Source organism: Sprattus sprattus (genome assembly GCF_963457725.1).
Source record: "Sprattus sprattus genome assembly, chromosome: 16".
NCBI classification, from domain to species: domain Eukaryota; kingdom Metazoa; phylum Chordata; class Actinopteri; order Clupeiformes; family Clupeidae; genus Sprattus; species Sprattus sprattus.
In genome coordinates, this window is record NC_137914.1 from 5,571,488 (window position 1) to 5,594,837 (window position 23,350).

The 23,350-nt window shown below is 40.9% G+C and overlaps 3 protein-coding genes across 3 annotated transcripts; 2 read left to right on the plus strand and 1 right to left on the minus strand.

Annotated features, from left to right (window-relative positions):
- Window positions 1-754: 754 nt before the first annotated feature.
- On the minus strand, window positions 755-6,549 carry aida (axin interactor, dorsalization associated). Its single transcript, XM_080853682.1, has 10 exons — window positions 6,324-6,549; window positions 5,159-5,225; window positions 4,831-4,884; window positions 4,674-4,719; window positions 4,344-4,407; window positions 4,084-4,190; window positions 3,320-3,442; window positions 2,730-2,852; window positions 1,260-1,377; window positions 755-1,118 (listed from the first exon to the last, which is right to left on the minus strand). The coding sequence occupies exons 1-10, from the start codon at window positions 6,428-6,430 to the stop codon at window positions 1,022-1,024; spliced, it is 906 nt and encodes a 301-aa protein (XP_080709808.1). The 5' UTR covers window positions 6,431-6,549; the 3' UTR covers window positions 755-1,021.
- Window positions 6,550-7,245: 696 nt separating this feature from the next.
- On the plus strand, window positions 7,246-15,326 carry brox (BRO1 domain and CAAX motif containing). The gene is made up of 13 exons (XM_080854183.1): window positions 7,246-7,307; window positions 7,941-8,075; window positions 8,335-8,441; window positions 8,627-8,723; window positions 9,158-9,253; window positions 9,355-9,427; window positions 9,829-9,934; window positions 10,348-10,437; window positions 10,692-10,777; window positions 10,946-11,027; window positions 11,443-11,593; window positions 12,819-12,978; window positions 13,404-15,326. Exons 2-13 carry the CDS (start codon window positions 7,975-7,977, stop codon window positions 13,488-13,490), a joined length of 1,236 nt encoding a protein of 411 aa, XP_080710309.1. The 5' UTR covers window positions 7,246-7,307; window positions 7,941-7,974; the 3' UTR covers window positions 13,491-15,326.
- Window positions 15,327-21,078: 5,752 nt separating this feature from the next.
- Window positions 21,079-22,805, plus strand: LOC308376969 (uncharacterized protein; the record flags this gene model as incomplete). Its single annotated transcript, XM_080853482.1, has 2 exons — window positions 21,079-21,214; window positions 21,935-22,805. The coding sequence occupies 2 exons, from the start codon at window positions 21,079-21,081 to the stop codon at window positions 22,417-22,419; spliced, it is 621 nt and encodes a 206-aa protein (XP_080709608.1). The 3' UTR covers window positions 22,420-22,805.
- Window positions 22,806-23,350: the final 545 nt, after the last annotated feature.

The following is a 23,350-nucleotide window of genomic DNA, read 5'->3' on the forward strand; positions in this document are numbered from 1 at the left end:
CAAATGCATTACAAATACGTGGAACAGTGGAAGAAACCGCTGTGAGTTTTGACTCCTTATTTGTCCAACATGCTTGGGTGTGCTTTCCAACACGCTAAAATGTGATTTCCTGTGTTGTCTCGTGGTCTTACTTGGAAGCAACTGAAAGGGGTCAAGCAGCAATGTCATTTATTAGAAATGAAAGCAGTGTAGATATTCAACGGTCGTCAAGCCCACTCTGCCAAAGGTTATAACAACAATCTGGACCATCCTTACAGAAGAACACACGTACACAGGACGCACACACACACACACACACACACACACACACACTATCAGATGCACCTATCTTTAGCAGAGTCAGCTAATAGCCTTGGAATTCTGATATTACAAAAATAAAATCTAAATTCAAATGTCAAGTAATACAACACAAATGTTGACAGCATGATTAAAGATTGGGGGGTTAACCACTTCATATGATAAACGGCACATTAATAGTTAAACAAAACGTTACCCATTTTAGTTTCATGCAGACTCCTAAGCCCTTAAATGCAAAATGTGTATTTTTTCAAAATGCCTTGGCTCCGAACACATTAAACTTAATTTTATCCTTGCAAACACGACCAAATATCTAACCATATGTATTTTTCCCTTATGGAGGCAGTGGATAAACACTCATGGTGTCTTTCCAGTGATGTCAAGACAAGCGTGCTCCTTCAACACGGGTCACAAGTCTTTTAAGTCAGTCCATCTCGGATTCTCCTAAGGAGCCAACAAGGAAGACTACTGAGATGAAAGTGGTTGCTAAGGTGACGGACATCTCTCCAGGACATGCGACAAAGATGACGTCTGAAGGGTCGGTCCGAGGTCCTTTCCGGACGCCTTTGTCTTGCAGGGCTGGCCATGTGACAATAGATTTCGTATTGCTGAGATTTTAAAGGTGATGCACCAAAAAACTAGAAGGTGTTTTGCTGACAACCATGTGCATGTTGTGGGTGTGTCGATATGCTATTTGTTGTCCCACACGCTCCTCGGCCAGGGCTCAGTCTTTGTGCAAAGTCTGGTGGATGTGCAGGTAGAGTGGTTTCTTAGTCAGGAGATGGAGTTTCTTCCTTTTGAAGTCGGTTGGCTTCTTGTACCTGGGGGTTGGATGATCAGAGAAAAACAACTGGATCTTTTTTGTGTTCATGTCTTGGTCCAGTTCAAAGTTAGTCTCTTAACATGGGGCCGGAACTATAGACCTCAGAGTCAACTTAAACAAGGGTAAAATCAATACTTACAACTCGATCACAATGGGGCCAGCTTTGATTTCGTCCATTTCCATAAAGGCAAAACACTTTGTGCTGGTGAACCTTTTCTTGGGTTTGTAGTGCTTGAATTCAAAGAAAATAGCTGCCCCTGAAATCATAATAATAACAATGATAAACGTATTGTATAACACTTTTCATGCAGGGAGTGCAGATCATACATATATCAACAGACACAAGAAATGCAACCTAGAAATGGGTAAACAATAAAATGCAATAACAATAATGTGTAAAAAGAAAGAAAGATCACTCAAACCAAGGGACATACAACAGGGAAGATCAGGTAAAGCAAAAGAAGAAATGATTAAAGACAGAGTAAGTAAAGCTATGTAGATTGACGTTTAAAAATGGTCCACTGCATTGTGGACGAAGGCTGCTTCCCTAATTTAGTTTTGGGTTTAACAGACCGGCTGTAGAGGACCTGGGGGTCCATGAAGGGACATCAAATGACAGGGACTCGGTGACGGAAGAGGGTGCTAAACCATTTAAAGCTTTGTAAACAAGCAGGAGGACTTTCCAGACAAGTGCAGGGCTGCCAGAACAGGAGTAGTGTGTCTGCTCTGCCTTGTTTTCATGAAAAGTCTAGCAGCAGAGCTCTGAATTAGCTTATCGATCTACTGCTTTGGAAGACCAGTAAACAGATCATTACAGCAGTCTAGTCTACTTAAACTGAAGGCCTGAATGAACTTTTCAGCATCCTAATGAGTGGGGTCTAAAATTACACCCAAACTTGATACTTCCATTTTGATCTGAAGACCTAAAAGTCCTAGGCTTTTAGGAAGAGCATCTATTTTGCCAACTAAGAGTATTTCTGTCTTATCTTCATTTACATTTTTTAACATAATTGCATAATAACATAATTATTTACGTTTGTTGAGACAGGTAGTCAGGGAAAATAAGGCATGTACTGGACATCATTAGGCTCAACAGAAATGCTAAATGATATAATGCATCATCACAGCATATCTATAGAAGTTGATATTGTGTTCTCTGATGATATTACCTAGTGGTAGTATATATAATGAAAAAAGAAGGGGGTCAAGACATGTCTTCGATAGGTGACCTTAAGGACTAACATAAAATTGTCTCTCTGTAATGTACTGTATGTTCGAAACCAGTTGCAGGCATAATCACAGAGATGAACACGGTTTCTAGACGAGAGATTCAAATGTTGTGGTCATTTGTGTCAAACACAGCAGTCAAATCTAACAGATCAGGAACTGCCCCCTGGTTTGCAGCACTGAGACTAAGATTGCTAACTGTTTTCGTTGGAGCAGTCTCTGTACTGTATTCTGTTTAAAAAGTGACTGGAACTTCTGACTGGAAATCAATAAAGTTATATAGTAAGAAAGTGGTTTTGGTTTGACTCAACCCAGAGTTTAAATGTCTCTCTTCAGGACATGTGTTTTGTTTAAAAAAAAATGAGATTTAAACGATTCTCACCTTTTGGTAGTTTTTCAACATGTTTTTGAATCTCAACTTCTATGTTGAAGTGTATGTATGTGTCCTCCTTCCGAGAGGCAACTGGCGTGTCTTGGACTGGATTCAAATCAACGCCGTTCAGATCTGCAGAGGAAATGGCTACTTTCAAAACAGCACACTGAACGCAAAGACAGTGCATTCTTTTGGCAATGCGCAGACCGTCTATGTTTATTTTGAATAGATACAACCTGTATCTCCCTTGTGCTATCCAGAGGATTAGCAGAAACATTACAAATGATTTTACATTTCACAAATGATCTAGCACTTACATCTACCTACAAGGACTTCACTGTGTTGCTCAGTGCTGTTATGGGTGCATGGCTGTACCTTTCACACTTACAGTGATAAAGGGGTTAATCAAAGTTAATAGTTCATAGTACTTTATTTGTCATGGTCACAAAAACAAGGAGACAGTAGAGGCAGCAACAGACATCTAAAAACTTGAGTTGCTGTGGACATTAACTGCCACAGCTAAATAATAAGAAATAACAATTATTAAAAAAGATTAAATTAAAAAACAAATATATATATATACATTGAGTGCACTGTACCTTTCACACTAACGGTGATATAGGGGTCGATGCACTGCCCCGCGTCCTTCAGCCCGATCTTCTCGATCTTTATTGTAAGTAGTGTCATCCCAGGCTCCGACGGTAGCCGTGGCAGCAGAGTACCTGTGCGGGAATGTTAAAAGGCCGCTTATTTCATCCCTGAGGCACTTTAGGGCCATCTGTTTATTTCAATAAGACCGATAATGGCAGAATGCCATTCCAACTCATTTCACACAGGCATACCTTCCAAAGCTGTGTATGGCAGGCAGTGGAGACAGAGCAATGAAGCCATGCACACCATCAACAGAGGGGAAGAGGTGGAGGAGGAGGAGGAGGAGGAGGAGGAGAAGAGGCTCATGAAATGGGCACAAAACAACATTGACAACTGCAGTAGTATCATCCTGTGCCAACACAGGTAAAGGCTGTTAAAGACAAGATAATGCTCTTGAAAGATCAGTAACTTCCATGTGGTGGTTCGTTCGATCGAGAGGGCAAAGCAAGCAAGCAGTTGCAATCCCGTTGCATTATAAAAAAACAAGTAGCTGCCTATTGCATTAGGACCTTTGAATATATGGGTTCCGCTTCCCCAAGCCACAGGAAAAAAAAGCTGAGTCTAAATCTCTCTCTTAACATCTTTTTTGGCTCAGTTGTTGCTTAAAGCTGGGAAAACTCAGAAATCGCAACATGAAGATGTTTGTTGCACAACACAGGACTTCGGAAGGCAAGTTCCACGCCTCCAGGATCATTGAAGGATGGGGGTGTACCTGGCACTCTGGAGGGAAAGGAGTCCGGGGACCCAGCCCCTGTGGCATTGTCCTCCTCCTCTTCCTCCATCTCCAGATTCTCCTCTTCTCCCGGAGCAAGAATTTTCCTGCCAGGCATAACAGCAACACAGCAGCTATTAGAGCGGTTTTTAACTACTTTCACTGGCCTCAGATGTGAAGGTGACATATGCCATCTATTTCGTGACACACATTTAAAAAGTAGCTTCATAGGATGGAATTTGGACTTGCTGAACATTTACCTTAAAGGCACTGGCTGTACATCAAAAGGAAAATCTTTGTTGTATGTGAGAAGATTCTTTATGACTGTAAGCAGAGAGAACAGGAAAAAAAACAGTTTACAAGCATGTCTTAGATTTCAACCTCGCCAGTCCATCAAGCTAATGCCACATAGATAGCTGGTGATGGGATGATACTTGAACATCCATTCACACTCCTCACAGACTTACTAAATAATAATTCATTTTATTTATAGTGCACTCTCCATTCAAAAAGAATCTCAGAGTGCTACATAGTTAAAAACAGCTCATAACAAAAGCATAGTTAAAAAAAAAAAAAATAATAAAACTTACTGGGTTCCAGTTTCTTCATGTCCTCCAACTTGAATTCCTCTTCTGACTGTGTACTCGAAACACATTTTGGCATTAAGTCTGGATACTTTAGAAACACTCTAGCTAGAAGTCCATCCATACATTAAATATGCTTGACAACCAGGTCTGATTTACATACCTGTAGAGATACGCATCGCATTTCTAGACATGTTGCTAATTTTCCAAGTGTTTTCTGTCAAAAAAGTAACAGCAAGACATGAAAAAAGAAGGCTCATGACAAGGTTATTGTTTCATTCTCTGATGACAAATTAAACAAATCCTTAAGTTTGTTATATTACACCTTTCTTTTTTAACTTTACATAACCCAATTCCTCATCTATTTCTATAAAGAGAGCATTGATTGTGCATTTACAACATAGTTTATAAGTGTTTGCTAGCCATATGCACACGTTAATGGTACCGGTATGAAATGCATGCTTGAGAAATAATTTAAAAAACAAACAAACCTTTTGATCTTCTGAAAAGTCATGCGAGTTTGTTGACTGAACCTCCTTCTGTAGTTGCCTTGCGAGTCTAAAAAAAGGAATTATAGGAATAAATGTGTCAACTCATAGGCTACACAAATTATGCTGCTGGTTCAGGGGAGATGTTGTTTGTTGTTTCATACGAAATACAAAGTTAATAAAATGTCTTAAATTATGTTCATCACATTTGTCCGGAAACATAATAAGCAGACTTAATATTTTATTGATCTCCTTTATTTACTGTGGGGTTTCTGTTTTCATAGTGACATTATGTATAGTCAGTGACCACACAGGAAAAACCTTGAAATACTTCATAAAATGGCCACTCACCAGACAGAAACGTGTAAACTCTTTTGTTTATTTATTTTTTATTTTTTAACGAGGGACAAAGCAAATAACACATTGTAACCTACACACAGACATTATATAAAACAAATTCCACAGTAGTTTCACTAGTTAGACTGGTCGCTTAACTGGTTCTCCTACGCCACCTACTGGTCGAAATGAAATATTCTGCAAGAGAGTAGCCTACGCAACAGAATCCTAAAGTCCTTGTTTATGTAAAACAAAACTCCTCCTGAAATTTCTGACAATGCGTTTTTGTCATTTACAGTGGGTAAAAAAAAAACTTAAAGAACACGTACGAGCAAAATGACATGCCATATATGACATGTTAACTAAAGTTCCATCCATACCAATGGGAGGGTGTGGCGCCTAATTTCGTTTTAGCGACTTGAGACAGTCCATAACTTGCGGAATGCATGAACGACTTTGAGCAGTTTTTAGGGAGGCCTGGATAACAAAATATGTCTAATACATTGTCACAGCAATTGAGAACAACAGCACATTCGGTCTGATAAAACGTACCGGTGAGATACAGGTAACACGGTCTCACATTGAAATACCATTGCATGCCTACTATGTCTGTGTTTACGCATTGGAGTGAGTGATATCAACACGTTAGTGCTGAAAGCCCTGTCCACGTAGAGATAACCCTTCACTGGGCACAACAATTCAACTGGATATCACAGCAAAACAGAAAACGAAAACCTAATGTACCTCCTTGTTTTGTGTAACAACCTATTCATACTGCTCTACCGCCATTTGTGATGATCATAAATTATAAAGGAATCTTTTTGCAACTTACATGTGATATTCATCAACTGCCTCTACTAACTGTCCCCACGAATCAAAGTCCGTGCCTTTTTTGAAACTTGCGTGCCATTTCTGGATGGTCTTGGTGACATCGGACATTTTCCCGTAGTGGTGATGCACAAAACGTTTCAGGTTCTCATTGCCGGTGAGATACTATTTCCCACCCTGCATCGTTTGTTTCCCAGGTAGCTAGCAGACTACAAGCTCACAGATAAACCGGTGATACACTCCACACTGACCAAGCCCTTCTGCTAACGCACCCAAACCCTCACTCGTAGAGAACGGAAGTCCCACCCCTTGGAGCATATTGTTTCGTGGGCAGTCCTAAACGGTGGGATACTATCATCACGTTGGCAAAAAGATACACACATGCTGTAAACTTCAGACAGATTTTTTCATTTATAGTGTAAAATATGCAGCTAGGCAGCTGGACACTCATGTTCAAGTGGTTAATGAACTGATGGTGCCACACCCTCTTAGTGTAGCGGCGCGACTATCAAGCTAATGTGTGCTTTCACAGTTTCACATTTGACAACATTCTGTGGTAGTCCCTCTAAAATAATTTGTCCCACTGCGAGATGATGTGATAGGTAGTGATGAAGATAAGGTATGACTTGAATATGCTGAAACCTCGGCGAATGTTGTAAAATCTTACATTCTAATTTACTTCTCTGTTTTTGTCACAGTTTTGTTTGGAGGTAGTTTCACTTAACCAGCAATACATCATTCAGATAAATAACAATTTCTTAAGAATTCTCAAAGAACTACAAATACAACTGCAGGAAGTGGGCACTTATGTCAGCGATAGCGCACAAGTGGCCATCCAATCAGAGCGTTAGTTCATTACGTAATGTCATCAAATGGCCAATCAAAATCAAGTGGACGTCACAGAACGTAACACAGGAAGATACATTTTTTTACTCATTGTTTTATTTCCTGTATTGAATGTTCGGCTGCTGTAATCTACAGATCTAAGGTTTGACAGGTGTTTTGTCTTATTTATAACTGACCTGTAGACTTTGTAGCTGATGCTTTTCTTTTGAGACAGATCACTGCAGTTTTCTTGTACTGTGTTACTATTGAGTGAAAGGCTTTCCTCGAACCTTGTTTACATTAGCCAGCCTTTAACTGGTGTTAGCTTGCTAGCCTATAGTTAACGTTACTCATTTCGTTCCTGACACTTTTAATGCTTACGTAACGACGATTTTTAAGTTAACGATAACGCTTGTTTTCCAGAGTGCCAACTCTGATATCTGGAATCCATAGCCCGAGGTGACTAAAATGTTTCGTTTAACGGTGTAATAGAAGTAGTTAACATTAGCTAGCTGGCTAATGGCTTTTTGACTCCACGTACAGCTAAGTAGGTCCCTGGCCAGCTGATTTGTGTTAAACGGGGTTGCCTTTTAGTCTGATCTTACTATATCACATTGTGTAATTCAAATATCAATGTGCGAACTGTAGGTCGAGAAATGTCAATAATTGAATGGTGGCATCCATATTGTGTACCGCCACAATTCCCACGTAACCTCTTTTTTGTATAGTATTGTAAACACCTGACTTTACATACTAGTTAAAACTTCTATGTTTCTGACTTTTTTTTTTACGACAGTTCATTCGCCTGCTTGGTTTGCAGTACTGTCAAAATGGCCCACTGGTTTCATCGAAATCCTTTGAAAGCCACGGCACCTGTCTCTTTTAATTTGTATGGAATTGCAGGAAGTCCCGCAGCCAACAAAATTTGCAAGTATGTAAAGTATGGAGCATATTTCATATCATATTTGTGATTCTGACAAAAGTTGACTCTCATGTGGTTTTGTTAAAGTAACATCGCTAATGAAGTACAAAAGCGTTCGAAAGATTATGCGAGCTGTATCTGGCCACATGTAATGCATTTACTGTAAGTGGTCATTGATGCTTTAATGTTCACAAATAGGTTTATAGAGCCCTTACATTACATAGCATAGTGTCAGTCACTGCTCTTTGTTGTATCATGTTTTTCCTAGTGACCTGAGGACAACCAGGGCAAGACTTCTAGAGATGTTCACGGATGTTACCTGTACCCCAGAGATAATGAAGAATGCCACTGATGCATACTTCTCTCTCCTGCAAGGTAAATATTTCCCATTCTGTGTCTGTGCATGTGAGGCTTCCTGGTTAAGAAAACAGTCACTGCAACCTGTCAGTGAAGGGGGCTGTCATAAAGTTTGTGTGCCCGCTTTGCTAACGAACCTCTGTATGTCTTGCGTCGCTAATGTGTTTTTTGTGGATGCTGATCAATTGCTGGCACTGATGCAGGGTTCATTGCTTCTCTGGATGGTACCACGCAGGAGAACAAACTGCGGTACATTCAGAACTTCAAGTGGATTGATACTTTACAAGGCAACACTGCAAGGTAACTTCCTGGGCATGTTTTTTAGAAGTGGCATCGTTTTTGAAGTCCACACAACCTACAAACCCCCAATACAAGTAATTGCATAGCCTCTGAACCAAATGACTTGTATGTTCTAATTGTGTTGTGTCTACTTATAAAAAGGGACATTATTTATAGGCAATGTACCTGTTTAATATCATCTCCCTCAGTGTATATGTGTTTTATGTCTGCAGTGTCAAGATTGTAACACACTAAAACATTTTCAGCCCTTGCATAATTTCTTGTTTCGTAATATTCGTTACTAAGCAGCCCTTAATACCTACTTCAAGTATAGCTCCATGTTTGCCGTATTCCTCTATGTTGCCACTTAGTCTGCGACTATATTGTTATGCAAACATCTCTGTGTTTCAAGTCACAGCGGGCTGCTAAATGTTAAATCACTCAATGTCATACAGTGCCCAGCAAGATGCCGTTTTTGAATTGGTTTCGATGGGATTCAATGTGGCAGTCTGGTACACCAAGTATGCCTCAAGGCTGGCAGGCAAAGAGAAGTAAGTGATAACTGCCACTGTTTGTGACGTCTTTTGAAGTCTTTTTGAATATCATGTCACTGTTGCAGTTGTGATGCATGACGTTATCTTACCTTTGGCAGTGTTACGGAGGATGAGGCCAAAATAGTTCACAAAAGCTTGAAAGTTGCAGCTGGAGTTTTCAAACATCTAAAGGTACTTTGTCTGATTAAAAAAAAGATTATTTTCATAATTACTGCAAAGGTTTCAAAAGCAGCAGTTCATTCCATACAGTTGTTTTTTCTATTGTATTGTGTTTTTGTTTTAGTTGAAAAGATTAGATCAGGCCAACCGACCAAACATCCCCAATATAGAGCAAAAGACATATTTTCAAGACATATATTCTATTTGCGATGACTTTGACGTTAATATTTATGATAATCAGACAAGCTCACTTAATCTGCTTCTCATATCAAATTTACTGCTGTGCCTTTGTCAAGTCATTCTGTAAACAAACTCAGTGACAGAATGACATTTTGTGGTAAAACGTCAGTTTAACCACTGCTAACTTCCGATTAGTCTAGATTTCATTGTGTTGATTCTTCCACCGTTGCTAGGATACCCACATTCCTCGCCTCATCACTCCAGCAGAGAAGGGGCGGGACCTGGAGCCAAGGGTGATTGACACCTACATAGTCCAGTGCCAGGCTGAGGCTCAGGAAGGTAAAGCCATACTCATCATTAGCATAAAAAAAAAACCGTCTTCGTTTTTTGCCTGAGGTGTATTTAAAATGTATAAAATACACTCTGTCTTGACTGGATTGTAAATAACATTGACACATTTGAACGTCTTGCACTTGCAGAAAGGCAGTAATTGATTTGTTGAAGTGTAACATACCCCCGCCTTTGACCTTAACTCCACCCACTGCATCATTTTATTGAATTTTTATACGTAAATTATTATAAATAATGGGTCCATGTTAGCTAATGAAAATATGATTCAAACTGGGCATAATGTAAATGTATTCACAGGTACCTTCCCAAAAGTAAAGTTTGAGTTCAAAAGAAAGGGTATGTTTTCCATCCAATGCTGTCCATAACATTTGCCGTCTGTTTTGTTCTCCTGTATTTTGCAGTGACTATTGCCAGAGCCATTGAGCTGAAGCACAATGCCAATCTCATCGCAGCCTTAGCATTTGAGACAGCTAACTTCTATCAGAAGGCTGGTGAGGGTTCCGTTTGTTCTTCAATAGAATTCATGATCCATGCATTTTTTTTCAGTTTGGTACATTTTTGGAGTGTTTGTTTCGTGGATTCATTTAGCATTTGGAAGAAACGAGGTCCATCTTAATGGACTGAGTATAGAAGGGTAGCGTGAAAATGAAACAAATTCATGGGAGTCCGTCAGATGAACCAGATGTTATTTGAGTCTTTTTCCCAATATTTCTTGTATTTTTTTTTCAATCTTAATGCTTCACAGACCACACCCTGAACACACTGGACCCAGACTACAGCAGCAAGTGGAGGAAGTACCTTCAGCTGAAGCAGCATTTCTACATGGCCTATGTGAGCTCACTTTATTATGGTTGTATCTAATGTGACGAGACATGTCATTTATACAAACATACTATCTATAAAACTGTAAGTCTCGTTTAGTCTCTCTGTGTATGTCTGTACATACCCTCTACGCTCCTTTTAAATCCTAGTGTGTACACCTTTTCTTTGATATGGCAGGCATACTGCTACCACGGGCAGACCCTCCTAGCCAGTGACAAGTGTGGAGAAGCTATAAGGTCTCTGCAGGAAGCAGAAAAATGTGAGTGCATCCACGACACTGGCGAGCATAGGGAAGAGATATCTGTATCACTTTTGACTTAGGTTCCTTTTATTTTCCATGACTTAAATCAGAAGTAGCCCATGACGAATCTGGCTATCATCTTAAGGCAGAAATTCATGATCAGAAACCTCATGTGTAATCTCTGGCTCTAGGTTACTCTAAGGCTGAGGCCTACACACAAACACACACACACACACACACACACACACACTTACACAGGCATGTGTGTATTCTCTGTCTCTAGTTTACTCTAAGGCTGAGGCCTACACACACACACACACACACACACTTACACAGGCATGTGTGTATTCTCTGTCTCTAGGTTACACTAAGGCTGAGGCCTACACACACACACACACACTTACACAGACATGTGTGTATTCTCTGTCTCTAGGTTACTCTAAGGCTGAGGCCCTGTGTAAAGAGTACCGGCAGACCAAGGGCCCCGGCAGCACGGCCAAGCCCTCGGAGCAGCTCTTCTTCCTGAAGCTGGGAGGCCTCATCAAGAACACGCTGGAGAAGTGCCAGAGGGAGAACGGCTTCATGTGAGTCCAAGCTCCAACACACACACAGCTATGCGTGCGTATGAATGAATGAATCTGAATCTGAATGGATGTTGGAATGAATGTTGGTGGTGGTTCGGAGGGGCCGTTGGCGCTGATTGGCTGCCACGCTTCCGGACAGTCTGCCCCAGGGCAGCTGTGGCTACTGATGTAGCTGACCACCACTGGTATGATTGTCTGAATGAATGGACTGGACCGGACTACTCTGTAAAGCGTCTTCGGGTATATAGAGAAGCGCTATATGAAATTGAAATTGATTGATTGACAGCTGTCCTCTGTGTCTCTTTTTTTCTCGCTTACTACTGTTTGCTTGGTTCTTCTTCTTACTCCATTATCATACCATCATCTTCTTCTCTTATTTCTTTTATTACTTTGTCTTCATTTTCTTCTACCTCTTCCTGCCTCGTCTGTTTTTCTAAGTTCTAAATACAAATTTCCTCAGACTAGAGGCCTGAGTGGGACGGATTTTTGTTTTCAGTCCTGCTACTGCAAAACGATGTAATATTTTGTCCCTCTCCCGCCCGCAAAATCCCATAGTTGGACATTTACGCGGGATACATTTTTCAGTCCCGCTCCAGCCTACTGACGTCCAGCCATGTGTAAAAACCACCAACCTTGTGTTTCTGTAAAACATGGTCTATTTCTTGCCGCTCTCCTGCAAACACGAATAGCAGTGTGTACTTTCACGACAAGAACTCTACTCTTATTTCACTTCATACATATATTTATATTTTGTGAAAGTCCCGCCCCATCTTTTCTTTCTCCCGCTCTCAAACACGCATCTGTTCCTGCCTGCCCGCACCCTGCAGTCAAAACCAGTCCCACGCAGCAGCACTCCTTAGCGTTGGGCCCTGCGGGTCCCCGTGGCTCTCCCATGGGGCCGCGGGCCTCCACCTCAGACATTAGGTTTTGACTTAAAGCAGCACAATGGATCAATAGCTATTCGCTAGCGATATGCTAGCAGCTAAAACTAACGAAATCTCTTGAAATGTGCTGACTTTGACGTTATGACAAACTAGTCACTCAACAACTGTCCTTACACAGTTGGCACGGAGGCGATTCTCCATATTAAAATTGTAGTCATTGTAGTCATTGTAGCGACCCAATTTTTTTTTCAAGCTGTTATTTTAAGGTTAAACTGCTTATCCTAACCCTAATCCTGAAGTATAATTGTTGCATTGTGTTACTTTAAATGTTTGTTTTCCAGATATTTCCACAAGGTTCCAGCAGAGGCGCCATCGCTGGAGCTGAAGGCCAGCTACGGCCTTGCAGAGCCCATCGCCTTCGAGCTCCCGCCCGTCAGCGACCAGTGCACACCTGATGTCTATGCCACCTTTGACCTCACCAAGGGGGCCAAGGATGAGAAGGTAACTTAGCGCTTCAGGAATAAACTGAATCCACACTTTAAAGTGGCTGCGGATATATTGGATCCGAAAAAAAAAATTCTAAGTGTCAGAATCAACTTTTTCTTAGGGATTTGTTAGGGTTAGAGTACAAGGCTAAAAACTAGGTCTCGGTACCCCTACCAATGCCTGAAAGTACGTTACACTTCCTGTATGACGTCATATGACGCGGATATTGTACTATTTTGTGATCCGCATAATCTGCAACCCTTTTAAGTTCAGCACTGTCCTCCATGTTGTTTCCTTTGATTCCGTGCCCCTTTTGGAGGTAATCGTTTAAATGTGTCGTCTAGCCATTCGAAGCATGGATTCCATTTTGTGTTTCAAAACATACTCCTCGTTCCTGCGTTCCACAAATAACACCTTGTTTTGGTTTGTGTTTCGTGAAGGCCAAGCCCAAGCACGATGAGGAGGTGAAGCCAGTGAAGGAGCCTGACCTGAAGCCTTCAAAAGACACTGGATGCACCATCTCCTAAGTCCATCCGTGAACTCACCCAGCAGACACAGGAGGTCACACACACACCCCTAAAACCACAGTACAGGAGTCCGATTGCTCTTCATTGCAACTAAACCCCGCACCGTGAAGGAAAGCGTCTCGCTTTAGTTTGAATGACAGAATGGCAGAATACTTATGTTTGCTGGTTTGAGTTATCTGAAGGCCTGCTTCAGTCTCGACTCTTGAAGGGGACTTACAGAAAGTTGACCATTTCTTTGTGTGGATGTTCTTTACAGTTTCATAGGACCAACTCATGATGGTGGAAGTAAACATTACATTGGGGGGTCTCAGACGTAAATCGCACTCCGAGACTGCATGCATTATCGTAATGCATTCGTTTAGTTTGATTTGTAGTGGTTCATAATCAGTAATGTTTGAGGTGGCTTGTTCTTTTGGTGTAACTCATTTTATACATTATAATAAGAAATGTAGCGCAGTGACTCTAACTTTTCATTCACTGGAAGACTGACCACACTGACCATAAACTAATGACCCATGGGAAATACTGCATAACCATTTCACTCCTTCTCATATAGGTTCCCGTATGTATGTATGTATGTATAATATCGCTTATATTGCAAGGAAGTATTTAACACTCCATGACCAGCTACTGGTCCTTTGTTAAACATTTGTTGAACAAATATTAGTTATGATGCACTTTGGCTGCACGGCTTAACGTTTCTCTTGGACTCTACTTTAAAATGACCTTGGTGTTCCTAACCATCTCCCGGCCCGAAGGCTTCCTTCAAAACAGCTTACAAGATGCCTGTTATGTGTCACATTATAGCATTCATTTATCTAAGCTGCATCCCCGAGAACAAGGACCGGCTTGTTTTTTTTTGGGTCCCAGTTTAGCGCGAGGCCCGGCTGTTTCCCATCCCGAGAGGAACAATATCCCAGTCGAAATTGATACGGCCGCAGAGGCCCGTCAAAATGGCCCCCAGACTAGGAGCCCCTGTTGTTGGACGCCAAGGCGAAACATGTCATCGCTTGGCACTCCGAGGATGTCTCCCAGCATGGTGTTGCGTGCACCCCCCCCCCCCCCCTGTCTCATGATGGTTAGTCTTATGTTTGGCCCTCATACCCCATGGCTCTTCCCCCCCACCCCCCCGTATGGCTCTCCGCCGGTGATGTGGCTCCCACCCAAAGCCTGTGGGTCACATTTACGGAATGTTTGGCAAATTCCCATGACCTAGTTAGGATAAACTGTCTTGGATTCTTCCACAAATCGTCCAGATCAAACAGATTTTTAAATATGTGTTGTTCAGTATGATACAGGGTGTTTCATGACATTTTCTGCACACTATATTATTGTCGTGTAGACAGCTGCACATTGGAGTATTTATCCCTACCCCAACATATAAAGCTATAAAAGAACTCCGTTTTTATTTTTGGTATTCTGACCGTTTTTCTGCTACTTGCCTTCTGTCTACATCCATTTTTCCAACTGGATATCAGTAGCTCTGTGTTGGCATCCGATGGCTATGTCATAAGAACTCGTAGCCGCTAGCATTTGAGTTATAAATCTAATCAAGTGACCATGTTTTTAAATAACAGTAATTTTGTGAAGAGATTTCCTTTTTTTCAAAGCTTTCTGCACTTTATCATTGTCTTATTAAAAGTGGCCTACATAGACGTGGGGAGACTTCAAGGTGTATTATAAAACATTCAAAACATAAAAACATGTTACCTGTAGATAGAAGCTTCTTTTTTTCTGGTTGTAAGTATTGAAATACTCCATTGTAATTTTATTTAGTAACTGTGTACCTAGAATTAAATCACTCGTTTACATGGATAGTGGTATACTCCATAGTATAAGGTGTACTTATATATGACAGTTAACCCTAAAGTCATTGTCATGTATTTATCTGTTTCCATAATGAACATGCACTTCAGTGAAAATTAAAACAGTCGCTATAGTAACACTGCATTTTGTCCTCATACTTTATTGAATGCTTGGATATGGTTGGTAGCATGTGCCTAAATACCTGTATTAATAATAGATTGAAGGATCCTTTACTTCTTATAGGAGTAGAAAAAAATGATTACTTACCAGGTCAACTCCACTGGTAAGACCATCTCCTATCTAACCTCATATGTTAGCTGACAATAAACCTCCACATTCTACACGGAGCAGGGAAGAGCCCTGCCTCGAGAGCGTGGGGGGAGAAACAGCCATGGAGGAACACACGTGCACAGACATCCTCATTCCATGGCTCTCACCAGGACTGGTAACACCAGCATACTTGTGTTATCAGACCGCAGAGCTGGTAAAGCACCTGGAAGTCCGGTTTGTCATCTCGGTCTGTTCCTTATGGCCTATCAGCAGGGCGGTGACGTGACTAAATATTTACTCTGAACTGAGAAATACCAGTGCCTGGCTCGTTGTGCTTGCACTCGTTAACTAAACTTGTGAGGATGAATGGCAACTTAACGAGAGTAAGTGTCTCTTGAACCACTTATTAAGGCTCATAAAGTGATTTGTTGTAACCATATTGTTGCTTTGGTGATGGCCTGATGTAGTTAGGATCATGGATCAGCTATTTAAAGTGGTGTGAGAGCAACTGATAAGTCATCTGCCAACATGACTGCACAAGGAATTTCCTCTCGCAGGGGAGCTCCATTTTCTTTTTACAGTCTGCGCTGGCTTAGACGATAATGTCAATGTTATTTCGTATCAGAATATACTTCTATTCCAATCTGCTAATCTTCTTACAGTCAGCCATTTAGCAACTGTTTTCTGTACAAACCCAGTCTCAGCCAAGCTTCTGCATTGTGTTATCTATGCTTAAGCTTCCTGTTCTGTTCTGTTGGGTAAAGATACACTTTCATGCAAAGTTTAGTAAAGTTATTATTTTGACAGAAAATAGGGATACTTCTAACAAAGACTATATCATTCCTAATTTAAGATTATTACATTGGTGATGACTGCAAAAAACACAAATTGAGGAATGAAGTTGTACACAGTTTCAGGAACCATTTGGGAAATTCTTTCAGAATCGCCTAACTAGTCAAGGTTTAGAATTGTACCTTATATTTGGCAAATCGAGCACCTGTTTGATTTAGAAACAAGCATGGAGGCTTGCACTGTGTAACACTAACTGCAAAACCTCCCAGGATCTCCCCAAGCAAGAGACCAGTTTTGGCCAAGTTCATCCATCTCATGGGCCACGGGTCATCTACTTCTCCAGCGGGGAGACCCTAGCGGAGAGTGACAGTGAGGATGATGAGGAGGATGAAGATGGTACTCATAAGGAGCCCTTCTCACAATCTTTGGACACAGTGAGTTTGTTGGAAAAGAATACTATCCAATATAAAAATACTCATATAATATGCATGTATATTATGTACAGTATATATATATATATATATATATATATATTGTATTCAGTTGTCTGTTAATGGTAGAGTAGTCCACATAACTGGACACTGCGCAGATGTAATGCAGTGAGGTCACTGGCAATCATGCCCTCAAATTGACGTTCATGTGATTGGCTGGAAGAGACATCTGATGGGCTGCAGAGCGAAAAATGCATTTGTGAATCAAGCCACTGTGCCAGAGTGTCAAAGTCGAGTGTCAAAAATCAACAAATAAAAGCAGGGATGTTAACAAATGGCGAAAGGTTTCGAAATGCACATTCGTTAGTCTGTACATAAATGTGACAGCATTTACTTTTGTGAATCGCATGTCATTTGTTTGTGAATTTTAAAACTATTCTAACTCTATATGTGTGTGTGTGTCTGTGTGTTCTAGGAAAACTTGTCTTGGGGAGAATATTCTCGGTTTCTAGGGACAAAAATAGGGAAGAAGTCATTACAAAGTGAGTATGACATGAGAAGAATCTGATGTTAAAAACATGGTGTGTTTGTCAGATTGTTTGTCAAAGAAAGAGTTGTAAAGATACTACTATTGGAAAAAGTAAAAAATGTAATAATGGATCCCCAGATTAGACGCGTAATGTTGTTTCACAGCCTGTGAATATCTTGGGGAGAAACTTGCTCGTGTCCTTGGACTCCATGCTGCCAAATACCAATATGCCATAGACCAATTTCATCGTGATCAAAAGGTACATTGGGCCAGAGGTCTGTTTCCTCTTGGAGCACACTCATGAGTTTTTCACCATTAATACAATTTATATGACAGCTGAATTAATTTCAATTGAGTATTATAAGGTACCACTTCGTTAACACGACTGAACAAATCCTCTTATCTACCATTTCAATGGCTAACCTTAAGGGGAAAGACACTCAGGAGGAATCTTCAGGCGTCTTCATGGAGGATGACGCGGAGATGTTTAATCTTGCACAGAAAAAGAGCCGCACATATGGAGCCACCAACCCTGAGCCTGGTAGTAGAGGGCCTACCGGCGTGGAGCACATGGCAGTTCACAACCAGGCATACCAGGATGATTGAAGATCGACAAGCTCATTTAGTTACAAAATATATAAAAGTATAAACACATTTTAACTAGTAACTTGTGTTTGTAGTTTTTAACCCTTGTTGTGACCCTTCCATACAATAGTCTACCTATGATCATTTGAAATAAACTTCACTCTCACTGTATTCTATGCCTCACTCTCACTTTATTCTGTGCCTCACTCTCACTGTATTCTATGCCTCAGTCTCACTGTATTCTGTGCCTCACTCTCACTGTATTCTATGCCTCAGTCTCACTGTATTCTATGCCTCAGTCTCACTGTATTCTATGCCTCACTCTCACTGTATTCTATGACTCACTCTCACTGTATTCTATGCGTCTCACTGTATTCTTTGCCTATGCCTCACTCTCACTGTATTCTGTGCCTCACTCTCACTGTATTCTATGCGTCTCACTGTATTCTGTGCCTATGCCTCACTCTCACTGTATTCTATGCCTCACTCTCACTGTATTCTATGCCTGTGCCTCACTCTCACTGTATTCTGTGCCTCACTCTCACTGTATTCTGTGCCTCACTCTCACTGTATTCTATGCCTCACTCTCACTGTATTCTATGCCTGTGCCTCACTCTCACTCTATTCTGTGCCTCACTCTCACTGTATTCTATTCTGTGCCTCACTCTCACTGTATTCTATGCCTCACTCTCACTGTATTCTATGCCTCACTCTCACTGTATTCTATTCTGTGCCTCACTCTCACTGTATTCTATGCCTCACTCTCTGTATTCTATGAATCACCAATGACTGCTACGTACCAGGCCTCTAAAATGTTTTCACAATGTTGCCCCACAAAAAGAGTTTTGGCAAAATCACTCCAGTCATACTTAAGAGTCTTTTTTTATCGTTGTGGCCAAATGTTCAGGCCCGCTCTCTGTCTTGCTCGGGGCCCGGGGACAGGATTATCTCCAAGACCCCCACCCATATTGACCGCTGACAGATCGCTGACTGGGCATTTGCGCCAGGCGATGCACACATTATGCATGTTTGATTTGCACACAGCAAAACAGCTCTCCTATTGATTAGGTTGTAGTTTCTGCTGCAATGAATTGTGGGGCGGTACTGTCTTCTTTCTTTTAGTACAGGATGGTCCAGTGTGCCGTATGCTAAAGGAGATACCAAAGGTATCATTGAAGCACTTTTACTAAGTATTTAGAGAACTCAACCAGCTTTCATCATAGCTGCAACTCATTTTACTCAGTTAGGAACCCTCTAAAAAATACTATCTGATCGTGATCCACAGACTTTGGCATCTACCCCCTCTGGCTTTGACCCAGGGGCCTCTGTAGTCTTTTTTCTCTATTATTATTATTATTATTATTATTTTCTGATACAGTCCCCATTGCTCTACTCTTGTGTCCTGATGTAGTGACCTAATTGCAAGGTCAAATGAATAATAAACGTTATTTGTACTATAGCACCTTTCATACAAAACAATGCAGCTCAAAGTGCTTATAACAGCAAAGAAAGTACATGCAAAGTGATCCACATAAAAATAGACATCAAATAAACATAAAACATAAAAACTAGAGTGCATAAAATAAAATGAAAATGAAAACAGGGATAGAGTGCATAAACATAAAGATAAAACAAACTGAAAGTAAAATGGAAAGTAAATGAAAGTAAAGATGTTTTGCCCATTACTGTGCACGTGAACAGCCCTTTCGCTGATGCTGGGTCATTACGTTAGTGCATGCACACCTTATGGCTCCACTTGTACAGCCAATCAGAGTGCAGTCTGGACATGCTTGCACTGATGGTGGCGGGAATAGCAGAACAGTGGACTGACGATACCGAAGTATATGGTTTTGACATTTCAGTTTAAAGATAAGAGTGAGAGAGTGTTGGAATTGTGTGCATTCAGATACCTGGTAATGCTCCTTTGTTATGTTTAGTTATGGTGTTTTCCGTATCCAGACACGGCATTGAAGTTGTAAATTCGTTTTATGATCGCGGGTGCATATTTAATTGATGCCGGTCCCGCGGTTACATTATAACGGTAAGCTGTGGGAGTTAACTAGTGACATGTTAAATAGTAAGCTGTGCTGTTGAGCAGCTAGAAAGTGATAGACTATGTGAGTAATTTAGGAAGTAGTGTCACTTCAGTAATGTGAGAATATTGCTTTTATTAATGTGAGGTTATCTCTAGCCTTATATTGTGAGATGCATATTAGCATGATTGTTAAGTAGGCCTATCTATGTTGTATTTTTGCAGAACCACACACCCAAACACAACTTAAACCCACGCATACAAAACTTAAACACGCATAGTCAAGTCAAGTCACACACACACCATATATTCATCTCAACTTCATAATAAACCTCAAGTTTGGATTGTACATCATCTCAGGCATTTTAATCAGGTGCACAGTGGCTTCTAAGCATTTCTGATCAGACAACGTAGTCTCCAAAACAATTTATGCAGCTTTTGCATTTATTATGTTAAAGTTCGACTTCACCGGAGTGAAGCAAGAGCATGCTATCGCAGTGTGAGATACACGTGCGTGTGAAATAGAGCGAGTTATCCCAATGTGAGATACCATATTTGAGGCGTTATTCTTCTCGGTAAATACGAGAACATCCGAAGGCAAAAATATTCGACGAGGATGGGATTCGAACCCACGCGTGCAGAGCACAATGGATTAGCAGTCCATCGCCTTAACCACTCGGCCACCTCGTCTTCTTCTCTGTCCTTAAAGGCGTACTTTATAACGGAAGTAGAATGTTGTAGTTTACTTCATGTATAAGTCTACTATAAAACACTTCATTTCGTTCACCCAGATGGGTTATTTCATCATGAAGTCTTAAATTTAAGTAATTTTCAAAGCCTTGTCGCCAAACAGGACCAGACAACTCCGTGAGTGTTTGCGTTAGCATGCTGAATCAACACTGGCTAACTAAACATTTAATTATTTGTCCTGAAGAGTGATTCATCTGTTATAGTTTTGTGGTATTGTGACGACCGATGCATGAAGTTTCCAACACGTTTTTCCGCCGTAGGGTGGTATGATAGCTATTCCTAGCTATAGCTGTTACCATAGCCTCCCGTGAATTTTGCCAACACGCAGGCGCATCGAGTTGTGTATGTTAACCCAACCAAGCCTGGCTACATTCTCTCCTGTGGATCGCCAAAATGACATTGGAAGAAAGATTAATTTCTGCTGTTTCTGATTATCCAGAGTTATACAACTCAACTTTGAATTCTTACAAGGATGCCGACAGAAAGGCAAAAGCATGGAGGGCTGTCAGTTTGCAAGTTGAAATGCCAGGTAATAATGTATCTTTTTTTCCAAACAAGCTGGCTTCTTGTAAGCTTAGCTATCCTATCCTCCTAGCTAGCTAGTTAGCTGGCCAGTGAGCTGTAAAACTGAACGGCAGCTTCGCTTATAAGCTAGCTACTTTGCTAGCCGGCGATGGTTTGATTCTTACATTAGCTGAATTCTTGAGCAATGAGCTGGCGTTAAATGTTTATAAGTAATTACGTGTCGTGCATTCCCTTTAACGCCTTTATAACAGTTCGTTATGCCATGTCCCCGTAAGCCTAATGTGACAGAAACATTTCATTTTGATGAACATGAAGCTAGTATTTATGCTCTTTCGGCACAACAAAGTGTTCTGTTAGCTAGCTAGCTTTTCGCCAGCTTGCTAAATTAGCTGGTAAATTGACCGGTGTTTCGAGCTACATTTCTAAATCTATATTGCAATAGACGGTCTGGGTGTTAAGAGTGTTGATGTGTGATTTACTGTCATTGATGGCTTCCTGCCATAAGATTTTCATCCTAAACCTGAGCCTCCTTATAAGACAGGCGGTCGAAGTTTGTTGCTGCTGCGTCTAGCGAGAAACGAGTTATCCCAGTGTGAGATACAATGTTGGAGCTTCTATATCATGTATTTGACTTTCTGCGTGTCAAGTCACAATGTTCAGGGGAGAATGTACATGTTGAGTTTTCTTTATGGAGGACTTATTTGCTCTTATTTTCTTAATGTAGAGGAAGACTGCAGAAGAAAATGGAAAAGTCTGAGAGACATGTTCATCAAAGACAAACGTTCTGAGCAGCGGCGGAGAGCATCAGGAGGCACGCATCGGAGCTGGAAGTACAGCTGGCAGATGGACTTCTTGACCCCCTTCATCCAGTCGAGATCCTCTCAGGCCAATGCATCAACAGACGATCCGGACGATGATCGTGACAATGAAGATGGGGAGGACGAAAGACCTGCAGAAGGCAATTCATCCTTTGTAATACAAGAAATTGAAGGAGAGCACAGCGGACTGGATTCGTCTTCGCACTACCCCCCTTCAGGTTCCCACACATCCAGTAGGAAAAGGAAATGGCAGGTAGATGGGGCAGATGACTTGGAAGATGAGATGTTTCTCTTCAGCTTGCTCCCTTACCTTAGACGGCTATCCTATGCCAAGAAGAGTGCTGTAAAATTGAAAATACACCAAATATTATATGAAGCAGAGTTTCAGTAGAACTTATCTTTAATTTACCTAGTTTTTTTATACCAAGAAAAATATGGTTGTTTCCTCTGTATTATTGTGTCAGAAAATGAACATGACAACAGTTGCACAACAGATGTGTTGTGAATTTCTTTCTGAATAAATCCAGCCAACACATCTGACTAATTTAGTTCTTGGGTGGTCTTGTTGTACAACAAACGGCTCTCTGGACCAAATGAATGATGTTCATATTTCATGAGTTACTGAGTGTCATGAGTTTACATGCTTTTTGTCTGTGGGACCCGTTTTCACTGAATGGCTTGAATAAGCACAAGACCCATAGATAGGTCAGTTCACTACGGATGCAAAAGTTTAGTTGAAAATGTGGACCTGAACATAATGATGTAAAGTGAATAATGCCAATACCGTTTTACTTTCAGTCTGTTTTGGATTTAAGACCTTTATATGGTAGCATATCCATTGAGGTAGTTTTAGCCAGTCAGCTTGATGGGGTTTAAAAGCTTCCACTGGTTTCTGTTAATGGTTCTCTCTGTTTTCTTTTCTAGTGTTACTCTTCCATAGTTTTATTTTATCATGTGTTGCTGTTTGGCTTGGGTGGCCCTTTTTTATGTTTATGTAACAGTTGTGATTGTTCTGTGTCTAAAGAATGCATGTAACCATCCCACCACCAATGAAAAACATCAAATGTTTAAAAAGATCTATTATGATGAGTTCTGTGATTCAATGCAGTCAAGTGGTCTGGAAATGTGTGAACTTTTTGGTTAAGACCTAAATCCAGCAGTACATTTGAATAGGAAAAAGTAAGATAGTGGAAGCAACATTAATGCCTTGAAGAGGCATCTCTTGTCATCATGGCGGCAGCCGTGGCCTCTGCCATAGAGAGGACTTTCACTTCACTCTCATCATGCATAGACATAGCGATGACTGTTTCCAAAGCTGAGTC

Excerpts from the sequence above, each read along its gene's own strand:
- aida (XM_080853682.1), bottom strand. The coding sequence starts at position 6,430 with ATGTCCGATGTCACCAAGACCATCCAGAAATGGCACGCAAGTTTCAAA. Across the intron at positions 4,191-4,343 it reads GTACAGCCAGTGCCTTTAAG|GAAAATTCTTGCTCCGGGAG; the intron begins GTAAATGTTCAG and ends TATGCCTGGCAG. Across the intron at positions 2,853-3,319 it reads TATCACCGTTAGTGTGAAAG|ATCTGAACGGCGTTGATTTG; the intron begins GTACAGTGCACT and ends TTTCCTCTGCAG.
- brox (XM_080854183.1), top strand. The coding sequence starts at position 7,975 with ATGGCCCACTGGTTTCATCGAAATCCTTTGAAAGCCACGGCACCTGTC. Across the intron at positions 9,254-9,354 it reads AGGCTGGCAGGCAAAGAGAA|TGTTACGGAGGATGAGGCCA; the intron begins GTAAGTGATAAC and ends TACCTTTGGCAG. Across the intron at positions 10,778-10,945 it reads AGCATTTCTACATGGCCTAT|GCATACTGCTACCACGGGCA; the intron begins GTGAGCTCACTT and ends TTGATATGGCAG.